This window comes from Salvelinus namaycush, chromosome 29 (genome assembly GCF_016432855.1).
Source record: "Salvelinus namaycush isolate Seneca chromosome 29, SaNama_1.0, whole genome shotgun sequence".
NCBI lineage: Eukaryota > Metazoa > Chordata > Actinopteri > Salmoniformes > Salmonidae > Salvelinus > Salvelinus namaycush.
This window is the reverse complement of record NC_052335.1, coordinates 2218283-2236089: the sequence shown is the minus strand read 5'-3', so window position 1 is coordinate 2236089 and position 17807 is coordinate 2218283. Positions and strand designations below refer to the sequence as shown.

General features: G+C 41.0%; 1 protein-coding gene across 2 annotated transcripts in view; it reads left to right on the top strand.

Moving 5' to 3' along the window:
• Positions 1-17807, top strand: part of LOC120024413 (syntaxin-binding protein 5-like) — a 179409-nt gene that overhangs the window by 85979 nt on the left and 75623 nt on the right. For both annotated transcript variants that reach the window (XM_038968651.1, XM_038968652.1), the window contains exon 5: positions 8391-8525. In XM_038968651.1, the coding sequence (XP_038824579.1) occupies positions 8391-8525 (135 nt within the window). The remainder of the gene's footprint in view (positions 1-8390; positions 8526-17807) is intronic.

Below are 17807 nucleotides of genomic sequence, written 5' to 3'. Positions count from 1 at the left end.
GTCAAAAAGTTGTGGAGAAGTACAGATCAGGGTTGGGTTATAAAAAAATATCTGAAACTTTGAACATCCCGCGGAGCACCATTAAATCCATTAATAAAAAATGGAAAGAATATGGCACCACAACAAACCTGCCAAGAGAGGGCCGCCCACCAAAACTCATGGACCAGGCAAGGAGGGCATTAATCAGAGGCAACAAAGAGACCAAAGATAACCCTGAAGGAGCTGCAAAGCTCCACAGCGGAGATTGGAGTATCTGTCCATAGGACCACTTTAAGCCGTACACTCCACAGAGCTGGGCTTTATGAAAGGGTGGCCAGAAAACAAGCCATTACTTTAAAATAAAAATGAGCAAACACATTTGGTGTTCGCCAAAACATATGGAAGAAGGTATTCTGGTCAGATGAGACTAAAATGTAGCTTTTTGACCATTAAGGAAAACGCTATGTCTGGCCAAACCCAACACCTCTCATCTCCCCGAGAACAACACCCCCACAGTGAAGCATGGTGGTGGCAGCATCATGCTGTGGATATGTTTTTCATCAGCAGGGACTGTGAAACTGGTCAGAATTTAAGAAATTATGGATGGCGCTAAATACAGGGAAATTCTTGAGGGAAACCTGTTTCAGTCTTCCAGAGATTTGAGACTGGGACGGATGTTCACCTTCCAGCAGGACAATGACCCTAAGCATACTGCTAAAGCAACACTAGTGGTTTAAGGGGAAACATTTAAATGTCTTGGAATGGCCTAGTCAAAGCCCAGACCTCAATCCAATTGAGAATCTGCGGTATGAGTTAAAGGTTGTTGTACACCAGCCGAACCTGGCAGGTGTCCTAGTGGGGCGGCAGGTAGCCTAGTGGCTAGAGCGTTGGACTAGTAACCGCAAGGTTGCAAGATCAAATCCCTAAGCTGACAAGGTACAAATCAGTTGTTCTGCCCCTGAACAAGGCAGTTAACCCAATGTTCCTAGGCCGTCATTGAAAATAAGAATTTGTTCTTAACTGACTTGCCTAGTTAAATGAAGGAATTTTTTTATTATTTTTTTTAAACATCCAACTTGAAGGAGCTGGAGCAATTTTGCCTTGACGAATGGGCAAAAATCCCAGTTGCTAGATGTGCCAAGCTTATAGAGACATACCCCAAGAGACTTGCAGCTGTATTTGCTGCAAAAGGTGGCTCTACAAAGTATTGACTTTGGGAGGGTGAATAGTTATGCACGCTCCAGTTTTATTTCTTGTTTGTTTCACAGCAACTTCAAAGTGGTAGGCATGTTGTGTAAATCAAATGATACTAACCCCCCGAAAATGTATTTTAATTCCAGGTTGTAAGGCAACAAAATAGGAAAAATGCCAAGTGGGTGAATACTTTCGCAAGACACTTTACGCACGCACGCACGCACATACACACACACACACACACACACATACAATATGCTATGTATGCAAAAACAATCACACACACACACACACACAGTCACATCTGATAGTGCAGATGGGTCTATGGCACAACACCTGAAATCAATTGCCTCCCACCTAATGGCTATGTGATAACGCCACTAGCTGTCATGACTAGATATGCATGTGTGTGTGAACAAGTGTGTATGCATGAATGAGCGATTGGGTTTTGGTATGTAAGTATATTGGTGTGCGCAAGTGTTCTTATGCTTTGTGTTTGTGTATGTGGGTGTGTGTATGTGTGTGTGATGCATGTCGAGCAGCCCGACGCCTCTCCTCAACCCCATGAATATATTCATGGTACTGCAGAGCAGTGGAGCGGAGACAAGCACCAGCTCTACTCAGGTGTGTGTGTGTGCATGCTTGTGTGTGTCTACAGTCTGACAGTATGCATTGCTTCTCACTACTGCCTTTCAGAGAGAAAGATACTGAGACAGACAGAGAGGGAGAAAAACACATAGAGAAGGGAAGGAGGGGGTTTGGGTTTGGGGTGCAAGTGAAAAAGAGAATCCATAAGATGGACACAGGAAGAGAGAGAGAGAAAGGGAGAGGGGAAAATTGGAGAGGAGGAAAAGAGGAGGAAAGGAACTCGGACAGAAAGAGAGAGAGAGAGAGAGAAATGAGAAAAAATGCATGTGAAAAAAAAATAATGGATGGGCTTTCAGATGTAAATTTTTCCAGTGTTTTCCCGATTTTTTTCTTCTTTTTTTTCTGACATTTCTCACCACTCAGAGACACATAGTTTCACATAATTTCACACGATATTCTACATTTCACATCTGCTTTCATAACCGGTGGGATTAGAACCTGGGTTCCCCATGGGAGCAGCCAATGTCTCAAACATTAGACAAGAGGAATGACACTGTGTTTCTCTTTTTTTTACCTTGATTTAATTAGGCAAGTCAGTTTAAGAACAAATTCTTATTTACAATGACGGCCTACCCCGGCCAAACCTTAACGACGCTGGGCAAATTGTGCGCCGCCCTATGGGACTCCGAATCATGGCCAGTTGAGATAAGGCCTGGCATTGAGCCAGGGTCTGTAGTGACGCCTCTAGCACTGAGATGCAGTGCCTTAGACCGCTGTGATACAGCCTGGAATCTAACCAGGGTCTGTAGTGACGCCTCTAGCACTGAGATGCAGTGCCTTAGACCGCTGTGCCACTCGGGAGCCCCAACTCCATTTTTTATCAATTTTTCTCAATCTCAGCATATTGACGGTTCAATTCAAAATAGGGACGTCAAACGTTTAAACATTTAATCCAATGAATCGCAGGATTTGCTGTGATCACGATTAATCACAAAGTCAGAATTTGTTCAAATTGAGCTGTTTTTTAAAGAGTTTTATATAAAGACCATTACAATAATATTGACGTCTGATTTCGTCCAAGGTAACGGTTAGTAAAATCTGGTAAATTGATAAACGCACACTTTCTTTAACCTCAATGTCAGTTGTTTTTTAGCTGTATAGATGTAAATGTAAATGTAGATTATGTAAAAGTATTTGTTTACATTCATTCCAATAGCAAACACATTCACACATTTTAAAATACATTAAAATCCCTTTTAGGCCTGTGTATCCAAAGTAACAAAAACCAATAGACAGCTAACAATAACAGAAGCCATGAATAGCTAGCTAAGACAAAATGCAGAGCTAGCTATCGCCTATCACTGAGGTAGCTAGCGGTTAACAATTAGCTTGCAACCATTAGATACAAACGTCATAAAAAGTAACCTTCTAAAATGTATGACGAAGAGAGCAGCGTGCCTGCAGCAGGAACACTCCGAATGCCTCTCCCTAGTGGTAGTGCTAAGTACACATGTATATCATTGCAACACCATGGAGGACTACAATAATAATGGAGTGAATGGCTCTTTTTTTTTTTTACTCACTTCAATTATAGTACTCAGGTAGGCTAAGTAACCTTTTTTACAGAATGGCATTAATGAATTTGCTATTCCACATGTGGAAACATTGCTACTGGAACATCTTAACACCACTTTTTCACGTGAGGAAAATAACACTATTTCACCCCAACATGTGAACTTGCAATTCCACATGTGAATGTTTCTCACATGTAAAACTGCTAATTAGATTTTCACATGTGAAGGTTTTTTACATTTGAATATGCAATTCCACATGTGAAAGTGAGATTTTCCCATGTGGAGTTTTCCTACATGTGAAACGGCAAATGTTTTTTCATGTGATTGTTTTTCATGTTATTCTCATGTTACTCTCCTCACATGTTAACATGTGAACTCTAAATGTAATACATTTGAAAATATGGTTCCACATGTGAAATTTAGGGTCGACATGTGAAAGCACTCCCTGAGAGAGTGTGGTTCTGATCAGAAGTGCTTGGTTCAGGTATATCAGTCCTGATTGGATGACCGGTTTGACCTACTTTGGTCCTGTTTTATTCATGTACCATTAGGAGGACTTGAGAATGGCTTGTTATAAAGACAGTTCTGATTCCAGGTCAAAATAACTAGTGGGGTTAGATGACCATTGGGTCATATGTCAAATCAAATCAAATCAAATTGTATGTCATATCCGTCGAATACAACGGATGTAGACTTAACTATGAAATGCTTGCTTATAAGCCCTTCCAAACTATACAGAGGTTAAAACAATTATTATACAAAGAAAAATAGTAACACGAAGAATAAAATACACAAGAATGGAGCTAAATACATGGAGTACCAGTACCAGATCAGTGTGCAGGGGTATGAGGTATTTGAGGTAGATATTTACATGAAGGCAGGGTAAAGTGACTAGACATCCGGATAGATAATAATACGGTATTTGAGGTAGATATGTACATGAAGGCAGGGTAAAGTGACTAGGCATCCGGATAGATAATAATAAGGTATTTGAGGTAGATATGTACATGAAGGCAGGGTAAAGTGACTAGACATCAGGATAGATAATAATACGGTATTTGAGGTAGATATGTACATGAAGGCAGGGTAAAGTGACTAGGCATCAGGATAGATAATAATAAGGTATTTGAGGTAGATATGTACATGAAGGCAGGGTAAAGTGACTGGGCATCAGGGTAGATAATAATAAGGTATTTGAGGTAGATATGTACATGAAGGCAGGGTAAAGTGACTGGGCATCAGGGTAGATAATAATAAGGTATTTGAGGTAGATATGTACATGAAGGCAGGGTAAAGTGACTAGACATCAGGATAGATAATAATAAGGTATTTGAGGTAGATATGTACATGAAGGCAGGGTAAAGTGACTAGGCATCAGGATAGATAATAATAAGGTATTTGAGGTAGATATGTACATGAAGGCAGGGTAAAGTAACAAGACATCAGGGTAGATAATAATAAGGTATTTGAGGTAGATATGTACATGAAGGCAGGGTAAAGTGACTAGGCATCAGGGTAGATAATAATAAGGTATTTGAGGTAGATATGTACATGAAGGCAGGGTAAAGTGACTAGACATCAGGATAGATAATAATACGGTATTTGAGGTAGATATGTACATGAAGGCAGGGTAAAGTGACTAGGCATCAGGATAGATAATAATAAGGTATTTGAGGTAGATATGTACATGAAGGCAGGGTAAAGTAACAAGACATCAGGGTAGATAATAATAAGGTATTTGAGGTAGATATGTACATGAAGGCAGGGTAAAGTGACTAGGCATCAGGGTAGATAATAATAAGGTATTTGAGGTAGATATGTACATGAAGGCAGGGTAAAGTGACTAGACATCAGGGTAGATAATAATAAGGTATTTGAGGTAGATATGTACATGAAGGCAGGGTAAAGTGACTAGACATCAGGATAGATAATAATACGGTATTTGAGGTAGATATGTACATGAAGGCAGGGTAAAGTGGCTAGGCATCAGGATAGATAATAATAAGGTATTTGAGGTAGATATGTACATGAAGGCAGGGTAAAGTGACTAGGCATCCGGATAGATAATAATAAGGTATTTGAGGTAGATATGTACATGAAGGCAGGGTAAAGTGACTAGACATCAGGATAGATAATAATACGGTATTTGAGGTAGATATGTACATGAAGGCAGGGTAAAGTGACTAGACGTCAGGATAGATAATAATTCAAGTAAAATAAAGAACAGAGTAGCAGCAGCATATGATGAGTGCAAAAGTGTGTGTGTGTGTTTGTGTTGTGTTGGTATCAAATCAAATTGTATTGGTCACATACACAGGTTTAGCATATGTTATTGGGGGTATAGCGAAATGCTTGTTCTTCTAGTTCCGACAGTGCAGTAATATCTAACAATTTCACAACAAATACTTAATACACACAAATCTAAGTAAAGGAATGGAATTAAGAATATATAAATATATGGATGAGCAATGTCAGAGTGGCTGTCATGTCGTGTATGTAGGTGGCAGGGAAGTCAGGCGCAGGAGAATCAAACTTGGTATAATGGTTTAATAACGTAAAACAAACTCCAAAACCAAAGTCCATAATAAAATAAATGTTGGTACAAGAACCCGTCACGCACCAATCCATAGAACATGAACATAACAATCTCTGACAAGGACATGAGGGGAAACAGAGGGTTAAATACACAACAATTAATGAATGGGATTGGAACTAGGTGTGTAAGAAGACCAGACAAAACCAACGGAAAATGAAACATAGATCAATGATGGCTAGAAGACCGGTGACGTCGATCGCCGAGCACCGCCCGAACAAGGAGAGGCATCGACTTCGGAAGAAGTCGTGACAGCGGCATAGTATAAGATATAGTATAGAGTACAGTATATACATATAAGATGAGTAATGCAAGATATGTAAACATTATTAAAGTGACTAGTGTTCCATTCCAAGTGGCCAATGATTTCAAGTCTGTGTATTGTAGGCAGCAGCCTTGCTGTGCTAGTGATGGTTATTTAACAGTCTGATGGCCTTGAGAAAGAAGCTGTTTTTCAGTCTCTGGTCCGCGCTGTTGCGCCTTCTTCACCACACTGTCTGTGTGGGTGGACTATTTCAGTTTGTCAGTGATATGTATGCCCGGGACTTAAAACTTTCCATCTTCTCCACTGCTGTCCCATCGATGTGGATAGGGGGGTGCTCCCTCTGCTGTTTCCTGAAGTCTCCTTTGTTTTGTTGACCTTGAGTCAGAGGTTATTTTCCTGACACCACACTCCCAGAGCCTTCACCTCCTCCCTGTAGGCTGTCTCGTCATTGTTGGTAATCAAGCCTACTACTGTTGTGTCGTCTGCAAACTTCATGATTGAGTTGGAGGCGTGTGTGTGTGTGTGTGTGTGTGTGTGTGTGTGTGTGTGTGTGTGTGTGTGTGTGTGTGTGTGTGTGTGTGTGTGTGTGTGTGTGTGTGTGTGTGTGTGTGTGTGTGTGTGTGTGTGTGTGTGTGTGAGCGTCAAAAAAGACCTTGACATAGAGAAACAACAGGGGAGCAAACAGAATGTTAATATCTTTACTTCTCCTCCAACAGAGTTAGAGGCAATACCTGTTGTAAAGCACTCCAATTTATATACACTACATTAACAAATGAGTAGCTATTTCAGCCACACCCCTTGCTGACTATAAAACTATAAAGTCTATAAAATCGAGCACACAGCCATGCAATTTCCATAGACAAACATTGGCAGTAGAATGGCCCGCACTGAAGAGCTTAGTGTCGTTCAACATGGCACCGTCATAGGATGCCACCTTTCCAACAAGTCAGTTCATCAAATTTCTGCCCTGCTAGAGCTGCCTCGGTCAACTGTAAGTGCTGTTATTGTGAAGTGGAAACATCTAGGAGCAACAACGGCTCAGCCGCGAAGTGGTAGGCCACACAAGCTCCCAGAACAGGGCCACCGAGTGCTGAAGCGGGTAGCGAATAAATAAAAAGGAGGGGGCTGAGCACACACCCTTGTGGGGCCCCAGTGTTGAGGACCAGCAAAGTGTAGATGTTGTTTCCTACCTTCACCACCTTGGGGGCGCTCCGTTAGGAAGTCCAGGACCCAATTGCACAGGGCGGGGTTCAGACCCAGGGCCTTGAGCTTAATGATGATCTTGGAGGGTACTATGGTGTTGAATGCTGAGCTATAGTCAATAAACAGCATTTTTACATAGGTTTTCCTCTGGTCCAGATGGGATAAGGCAGTGTGATGGCGATTGCATTGTCAGCAAATAGAAGTGGGTCTAGGGTGACAGGTAAGGTGGAGGTATGTGTGTATGTGTGTTTGTGTTGTCGGTATGCGTGTGTGTGTTATGTATGCATGTGCGTATGTAGTGAATGTGCATGGGCTTTGTGTGAGAGTGTCAGTGCAGTGTGTGTGAATATGTATATGGTAGTGTGTAGTCTTGTGATTGTGCATAGAGTCAGTGCAAGATAGATTCAGTGCAGATAGTTTGGGTAAACAGTAATGAACTATTTAGCAGTCATGAGTATTTAGGAGTCCTATTAGGAGTCCTATGGCTTGGGGGTAGAAGCTGACTCAGGTAGAGACTGATGTAGGTTTCAAAAGCTTTTGACCGTTCATTAAACTTCACATAGAGAGATGGATGAATGGATTAATTGATGGTTGAAGGACGAGTGGAATTATTGGACAAATTGATGAAAGAATGAAGATGAAACAGATGGATAAATGGAGAGCAGGGAAGGAAGGGTAACATGTGTTCTGGTCCAGTCCTCTTCTCTCGTATCAGTCCGGTAATTAGGTGCCCAATAGAGTTTTAAACACCTCCACCGTCACCTTGGTCTCAGCTCAGCATTTTTAGCTCACTGTAGAAAACAAGGAAGATTTTTAAACTGCACAGTTTCTTTGTTTTAAATGCAAATAGGATATCATCAGCAAAACACTTCTGTCTTTCTCTTTTTTTCTCTCTCTTTGTCTAATGCTACTACTTGTACTACCTCTCTGTGTCTCTATTTCTCTGTGTCTCTTAACTCCTACATCAACTTTCTCATTTCTCTCCATCTTCCAGGATCACGTTCGTCCACCTGCCCTTCCAAAGTAAATGGCTGTACATCGGCACAGAGAAAGGAAACATCCACATCGTCAACGTGGAGTCCTTCACACTCTCAGGCTACGTCATCATGTGGAACAAAGCCATCGAACTGTGAGTGTCAACACCAGCCTCTTCTCCTCGTCACACTGTCACAACGGCTTGTGGTGGAATGGACATAGCTATCAAAGAGCCTCTTAGTCACCTCTAGGCTTCATCCACACCTGGTGGCTTCAGTAACTGCAGGTGTGAAGGAGAAAGGATGTGAGTCACTATCTGACTCTTATTTAGTAGGCCTCTTCAGCATGGGGTTGAAGTATTTGTAAGATACTGGGCTATTTCACTGGTTATTTGTCAAATCAAATCAAATGTATTTATAAAGCCCTTCTTACATCAGCTGATGTCACAAAGTGCTGTACAGAAACCCAGCCTAAAATCCCAAACAGCAAACAATGCAGGTGTAGAAGCACGGTGGCTAGGAAAAACTCCCCAGAAATGCCAGAACCTAGGAAGAAACCTAGAGAGGAACCAGGCTATGAGGGGTGACCAGTCCTCTTCTGGCTGTGCCGGGTGGAGATTATAACAGAACATGGCCAAGATGTTGAAATGTTCGTAGATGACCAGCAGGGTCAAATATTTGTGTTGCTGTTGACATCCTCCATTTTGTTTCTGCTCTAGAGCTCTTGCATAATTCAATCTTGAGTTTTGTAGCATTTTCCCAATCCTGTCTCTTCCTGTCTCGTAGTGAGGGGCGGAACAGATGTCTGTTAAGATCAGTGTTGGGCATGTACAGATGTCCTGTCTCGACAGTGCTGAGAGGAAAGGGAGGAGGAGAGGGGGAAAGGAGATGAGAGGGAGAGAAAAAGCCAGAAGGGGAAGAGAGGACAGGGAAGAGAGGAGAGGAGTGGAATTGATAGAGGAGGGGTGGGGGGTTAGGAGAGAAGGAGAGGTGAGGGGATAGACGAGAGGAAGGAAAGAGTGGGTAGAGAAAGGGAAGGTTGTTCGGGGTAGACAAGTAGAGGAAGAAGAGAGGTGGAGGAGAGGAACGGGTGACAGTATGGGTCTCTGAGGAGTAGTGCCTGACAGTCCTGGAGCTGCCATGGTATGCCCTGACTAAAGGGACACGTCAACACACTTGTATATATGCTCTACTGAACACAGTGTGTCCTCCTCTCCCCTCTTTATCCTTTCCCCTGCTTCTCTCACTTTCACTCTCTGTTTCCAAAAACTGAACTCAACATCTCAAACACCTTAACCCATACACGCTTAACCCATACACGCACAAACATGTGTTTGTGTGGGCGTGTGTGTGTCTTTGTGTGACTCTGTGTGAAGGGCCTTCAGAAAGTTTTCACACCCCTTGACTTTTTCCACATTTTGTTGTGTTATACAAATGTATTTCTTTGTACTTTTTGGTCAACAATCTACACAAAATACTTTGTAATGTCAAAGTGGAAGGAAAAAAATATATAAAAAATGAAACATTAATGTCATTACATTTTAGAATCACGATTACAGCTGTGAGTCTTTCTGGGTAAGTCTGTAAGAGCTTTGCACAACTGGATTGTACAATTTTTGAGCATTATTCTTTTTAAAATTCTTCAAGCTCTGTCAAGTTGGTTGTTGATCATTGCTAGACAGGCATTTTCAAGTCTTGCCATAGATCTTTAAGCCAATTTAAGTTTTAAACTGTAACTAGGCCACTGAGGATCATTCAATATTGTCTTGGTAAGCAACTCCAGTGTATATTTAGCCTTGTGTCTTTGGTTATTGTCCTGCTGAAAGGTGAATTTGTCTCCTAGTGTCTGTTGGAAAGTAGACTGATATGGCAACGCCTGGTATGGAAACTGCACGGCATCTGCCCGTAAGGCGCTGCAGGGGGTAGTGCGTACGGCCCGGTACATCATTGGGGCCAAGCTTTCTGACATCCAGGACCTCTGACACTAGGCGGTGTCAGAGGAAGGCCCAAAAAATTGTCAAAGACTCCAGTCACCCAAGTCATAGATCGTTCTCTCTGCTACCGCACGGCAAGCGGAACCGAAGCTCCAAGTCTAGGACCAAAAGGCTCCTTAACAGCTTCTACCCCCAAGCCATGAGACTATAACAATTAATCAAATGGCCACCCGGATTATTTACATTGACCCCCCACCCACCCCGCCTACACTGCTGCTACACGCTGTTTATTATCTATACATAGTCACTTTACAAATGACCTCGACTAACCTGTAAACCCGCACGTTGACATCGGTACCGGTACCCACTGTATATAGCATTGTTATTGTTATGTAATTTTCTTGTGTTACTTTTTGATTTTATTTAATGTTTTTATTTTTATTTGACCTCAGTTTATTTAGTTAATATTTTCTTATATCTATTTCTTGAACTGCATTGTTGGTTAAGGGTTTGTAAGTAAGCATTTGACGGTGAGGTCTCTACACCTGTGACAAATACAATTTGATTTGATCCAGGTTTTCCTCAAAGATTTTTTCTGTGCTTAGCTCTATTCCATTTATTTGTATCCTAATAAAACTCCCTAGTCCTTGCCAATGACAAGCATACCCATAACATGATGCAGCCACTACCATGCTTGAAAATAATGTCCACAAGAATCCAAATAGGTCAGATCAGGTTTGCAATGATTAACTTCAATCAGACACCTTCTCACCTTAGAGGGGGGGAAGGAAATATCTAGGGGGGGGGGGGGGGGGTTAACAACTCACATCCTGCTGTAAATCAATACTGCAACAATATTTCTAACATAGAATGTGGGAAATGGTCAAATTTGATTTTGTTGGTTATTTTGTGAAGTCATTAACAACGTCATAAAGGAAATACTGTAACTTGGAAAGTATACCCAATATATGAAGTTTCCATACAATGCGTTGTGCATGTAATATGAACAATGATTAAAGTGTTTTTGTTAAGAGAGGGATGTGATTTGAGAAGCTATAAGAGATTAAATGAATATATAACTTTGCACAGTGAGTAGTCACCGCTCTGAGTGAGGTCAGAGAGCATGTCAACCTGTTGGAACCTCCCCTTTTTGAACAAATTGTATAAATGATGGGTTAAGAAAAAACACATCAGACCAGAAAGATGTGACGCTGCAGCTGCACGTTTAAAGTGGTTTGAACTTTGAATCTCAACACGAGGTGGAGACGATACACTACCCTCCCAGATAATCACGGGTATGGCTGATTAGCTGTCCTAAGTATCTATGAAAGCTAATTTAAGTAGGACCATCCTGTTACTCTGTTCAAACCATCAATACGGCTGGCTAGCCTATCTTCAAAGAAGCCTCTTCAAGAGTGAATGGAAGGAAAGTCAACTCTGTAGTTCTGTTCAGGACTACACGACAAGTCACCGGATATTGGACAACTACAGAGAAGGACAACAGTAGAAGACTTGTCGGAACCATTTCGGACAATCAAAGTCTTACAAGCGTGCCGCGAAAAGGCCCAACTGCCAAGGCAAGGCTACCCTATTCACCGAGAGAGATCCCCATCGAACCCAGGCATTTCACGTAAATACATTCATGATTTCTTACTCAAAGCGGGCGGCGGTTTGTGTGCAAAGTATATGGTTACTGTAGGTGAGAGTAGTTTCTGAATGTACCAATTTTAAGTGTCTATGTCCCTCTCTCTCTCCCTCTCCATCTCTTCTTTAACCTGTTTGGGCTGCAGGGGCAGTATTGAGTAGCCGGATAAAAGGTGCCCATTTCAAATGGCCTCGTACTCAATTCTTGCTCGTACAATATGCATATTATTATTACTATTGGATAGAAAACACTCTCTAGTTTCTAAAACCGTTTGAATTATATCTGTGAGTAAAACAGAACTCATTTTGCAGCAAACTTCCTGACAGGAAGTGGAAAATCTGAAATTGATGCTCTGTTCTAGGCCCTGCCTATAAATGTCCCAGATATATATCAGTATACATGCACTTCATACGTCTTCCACTAGATGTCGACAGGCAGTGAGAGAAGAAATGAAGTGTATAACTTGATCTGGGGTCGAATAAAAGCTCTTTGCATGACGTGTCACCAGTTTCCTGTTTTCTGGAGAGCGCGTGAAGGGACCTGGATTTGCCTTCTGATAAGCTGTCGTTATAGACGACTAATATCTCCGGCTTTGATTTTATTTGATACATGTGACAATATCATCGTAAAGTATGTTTTTTCAATATAGTTTTATTAGATTATTGAATTTTTTTTGGGACGTTAGGCGTGTTGCTTTGTCTGCGTATGTTCAGGAAGGAGAGCTTCGCGCCACTTTGCTAGCTTTCCGTGCTAATTGACTGGAGAAGAGGACATTCTAAATCCAAACAACGATTGTTCCCGACAAAGGACCCCTTGTACAACATTCTGATGGAAGATCAGCAAAAGTAGGACCCATTTTATGATGTTATTTCATATATCTGTCGTACATGTGAACTAGTAGTTTGCGGTTTTGGGCACGCTCTCGCCATAACGTAAACTGCATATCGTAATGAAGTTATTTTTAGAATTCTAACACGGCGATTGCATTAAGAACTAGTGTATCTATCATTTCCTATACAACATGTATTTTTTTGTTATGTTTATGAATAGTTATTTGGTCAGAATATGTGTGTCAGAAAAAGTGTCAGAAAAATATCCGGACGTTGTGGGAAAAAGATGCTACGTTAGCACAATGTATAACCACTGATTTCAGCTCTAAATATGCACATTTTCGAACAAAACATAAGTGTATGTATAACCTGATGTTATAGGACTGTCATCTGATGAAGCTTATCAAGGTTAGTCAAAAATTATATATCTTTTGCTGGTTTGTTACGATCGCTAACTTTTGCTGCTGGGGAATGGCTTGTGTTTCTGGCTATTGTGGTAAGCTAATATAATGCTATATTGTGTTTTCGCTGTAAAACACTTAAGAAATCGGAAATATTGGCTGGAATCACAAGATGCCTGTCTTTCATTTGCTGTACACCATGTATTTTTCAGAAATGTTTTATGATGAGTATTTAGGTATTTGACGTTGGTGTCTGTAATTACTCTGGCTGCTTCGGTCCTATTTGTGACGGTAGCTGTGATGGTAGCTGCAATGTAAAACTGATTTATACCTCAAATATGCACATTTTTCGAACAAAACATAGATTTATTGTATAACATGTTATAAGACTGTCATCTGATGAAGTTGTTTCTTGGTTAGTTTGGTTGGTTCTTGGTTAGTTAGGTTGGCTTTGTGCATGCTATCTGTGCTGTGAAAAATGTCTGTCCTTTTTTGTATTTGGTGGTGAGCTAACATAAATATATGTGGTGTTTTCGCTGTAAAACATTTTAAAAATCGGACATGTTGGCTGGATTCACAAGATGTTTATCTTTCATATGCTGTATTGGACTTGTTAATGTGTGAAAGTTAAATATTTCTAAAAAATATATTTTGAATTTCGCGCCCTGCACTTGAAGTGGCTGTTGTCATATTGTGCCCGGCTTCGGGCTTGCAGCCCAAAGAAGTTAACAAGCAGCCATGTTGTTGTCATTCCGCTAGGGACCTGTTTTCAGCGTATTAAGTCTTCAGTCAATAACCGGTGCAAAGTGTGTATGTTTATCCTGTGTTCCCATTTAATTAGATAGTAAATAAATAATTAAACCAATTTGTGTAGTACTGAATCATAAGTATGGCTTGGGTTTTTGCAGATGGAGGTTACGACTGTTCAGAATGATGATATGATACGAGGTTATGATTAATACGTTGACTGTTTGTAGATGTGATAGGACCTTTTAGAGTTTAATTCAGGAGAGGGTAACTCTTTAAAGAACTGCTCTCGTGGTGCCCTAATTAACGCATTTTTAACCATCTACCAATAGGTTCCCTTCTTTGAGAGCTATTGGAAAACCTCCCTAGTCGTTGTGATTGAATCTGTGTTTGAAATTCACTGCTCGACTGAGGGACTTTGCAGATAACTATGTGTGGGGTACAGAGATGAGGTAGTCATTCAAAAATTATGTTAAACACTATTATTGTACACAGAGTGAGTCCGTGCAACTTATTATGTGACTCGTTAATCAGATTTGGACTACTTATTTAGGCGTGGCATAACAAAGGGTTTGAATACTTATTGACTTCTAAAAAAATAATTACACTTTGACATTATGGGGTATTGTGTGTAGTAGTGGTGCGCAGGTCTAGGGGCTGTTACGGGGACCGTATTACCGCAACACCGGCAGTAAAGAGTCATGACCGCAGTCAAATTTCACTTGACCGTTTAGTCACGGTAACTGGGCTTCTCCAAGCTCTGATGCTGCTGATGGTCATTAGTAGCCTTCCAAACTTGTTAACTGCCTGGTACTCAGCACTCTATTGTCCCTCTAATCACTCTGACATCAATGTATTCAGCCCAAGGGCACAACGGCCACTGTCCGCAAAAGACATGGACTTTTTTATATGGCATTACGGCCACACTAGGTGGATGCCGCCAGGAAATTCGGGCATTATCAAGTGCTTGTCAAATTGTGAATGAGAGACTGATGAAGTGTGTGCAGCCTGTGTACGAAACACAGCAGAGCTCATGCCTTTCATGTGACTTTTTTCAAATCTTCAATGGAGTTGCATCATGCAGTCTTAGAATGTAATAAAAATCAAAACATATAGCCCAACGTTTATATCACATAAATAACTAAATTATTAAGCATACAGGAGGACCTGTTTCTTTGATAACAACTCAACACAGAATAGCTGCGTGCGTGCACACCCTCAGAAATCGTTTGAAATCATTCTTTCTATTTTATTCAACCATGTTCAATTGTTTTCTTCATACTATAAAATAATATCAAATAATGCCACGGAATTCTAAGCAGATCTTGTCTGCTAAATGAACTAATGTAGCCCACAGCCATTTGGCATATTATGGCAAATCCAGATCAGGGCCTAACATAAGGATAACTCAGAATATGCTATTCTGTTCTTCTGAAATAGATGACATTTTCTTCATATCGTGTTTCTTTAGACCTGTCTAACATAAATAATGGATTTATTAGACTTTTTAAAATGTACAGTAGATGTTCCGAAGGTCTGTATCAGTGGCTTGTAGGTGTGGAAGCCAGGAGATGCTAAATGTGTTTATGTTCATGAATGGTCAATTACCTTGAGACCAGCAGTTATTTGCTTGACAATCACTAGCTGACAAAATGTAATCACCACCGCAGCCCTACGCGGGTCAGCTATTTGTTCACCCGCCCGCAATTGCTAATAACCATCCGCAACCGCCTGACTATATGTGATAAAGTGAAAATATGAGGCCCGCACCCAGCCCTAACCCACTAATATAGAAAATGCGCTGCAGACTACAGTCCTAAATGGTGGAACGATTTTTTGACAGGGGCTGCAGTATTTTTTTGGACCTGATTTAGATATGTTTCTGCATATCATTTCTGACATTTTGGTAGGCTATTTGTTAGTCAACTTGTCTATAATTAGATACATGCAGCTTCTCTTCTGTCGTTGTATGTTACCCTACAAGACCAAATAAACTCTTGCTCACCAGAATAATGTCATAAATCAATAGAATGCGGAGCAAAGACGTTAGGGGACCGGGGAGAAAATGCAATTACCCAAAAAATTGAATGATTTTCTGTGCACCATTTCAAAATGACATCAGTTTGACCAGGAAAATAGAAAGCTGTGAAAACGACCCAACATGTTTCTGATAATATTTCAGTTCGTATTGGGTGCATATTTTATGTGGTTGACATACTATCAGCTTTTATTATGCTGATAAAGACAGCACTTTTACAGACCAGTGGTGGTCCATGCCATATAAGATGAGGGAGGATGATAATTTTTTATTGCTGTCACGATCGCCGTTAGAACATTCGGACCAAATCGCAGCGTGATATGGGTTCCACATATTTATTGAAGTGAAACGCACAAAAACAATAAAGAACAAACGAAACGTGACGTTCTGGAGTGCTCACAGGCAACAACACAAAAACAAGATCCCACAAAACACAGTGGGGAAATGGCCGCCTAAATATGATCCCCAATCAGAGACAACGATAAACAGCTGCCTCTGATTGGGAACCATACCAGGCCAACATAGAAATAAACAACCTAGATTACCCACCCTAGTCACACCCCGACCTAACCAAAATAGAGAATATAAAGGCTCTCTATGGTCAGGGCCTGGCAATTACAGCATATTGAATTACTGTCATTGATATTCCATTCACCCAGCTCAATATAAAATAAATAGGTTTAGGCTACTACATGATACTAAAATGTTCCCTGTACCCATCACGTGTTTGCTATAACCTAGCCTACAGTATGAATGAAAGTTTACAAACAGTGACACAAATTCAGGTATGTTTATCCCCGTTTCGTTCTGTTTGCTTCCGTTTAAGAAACGTTTTTCAACAGAATCAGCAGAATGAATGCACACCTGATCACATGCAAACACAGTTCACTTACATAGCAGCCACATAAAAACAGCATGGTCACTTTGCTCGTTGTATATATAATTCCTTCTGGCAACTATCTACGCGCTCTCCTCCTCTCACCTTTTCCCTTCGCTTGAAGACTTCAGTGCACAACATAGCAGCTGTCTGTGACCAGGCAAAAACACTTTACAAGCCAAACCTTCATATCATGACCGCTAACGTCATGGTCAACATAGCTACTAGACCTAACATGTTAGTAAACTCGCTACAATCATGCAATACAGTGTACAGTCAGAAAGCAGTTTAGCAGTTAACCGGCAGGCCCGGGGGCAATACATTTATTAAACCAAAAGCTTACCTTGACTTAGAAGAGTTCCAGTGTTGGATAGCATCTATCTAACATAGCATCCCTCTCTGTTTGAGCATGTTGTTTGAGTAGGCTAAACTAGCTAGCTGCATTCACTAGGTAAGTGAAAGTGAAAGTAAAACAAAAAATGTCAACCAAATATAGTTAGCTCTCTCTCTCTTGCTTCCATATTTTGAAATAAATTAATTTGTTTAAAACTGTTCAACTATTATCTTTCTCTCTCTTTGAGTCAACTACTCACCACATTTGATGCACTGCAGTGCTAGCTAGCTGTAGCTTATGCTTTCAGTACTAGATTCATTTTCTGATTGTTTGAATGGGTGGACAACATGTCATTTCATGCTGTAAGAGCTCTAATAAGTTGGAGCACGTTGTCATAATTACTGTGTAAGTCTATGGAAGAGGGTGAGAACCATGAGCCTCCTAGGTTTTGTTTTGAAGTCAATATACCCAGAGGAGGACAGTAGCTAGCCGGTCATGCCGGAGGATGTTGCAGGCAGCAGAACGTTCTCCACGGCGTCTCCAGACTCTGTCACGTCTGTCACATGTGCTCAGTGTGAACCTGCTTTCATCTGTGAAGAGCACAGGGCGCCAGTGGCGAATTTGCCAATCT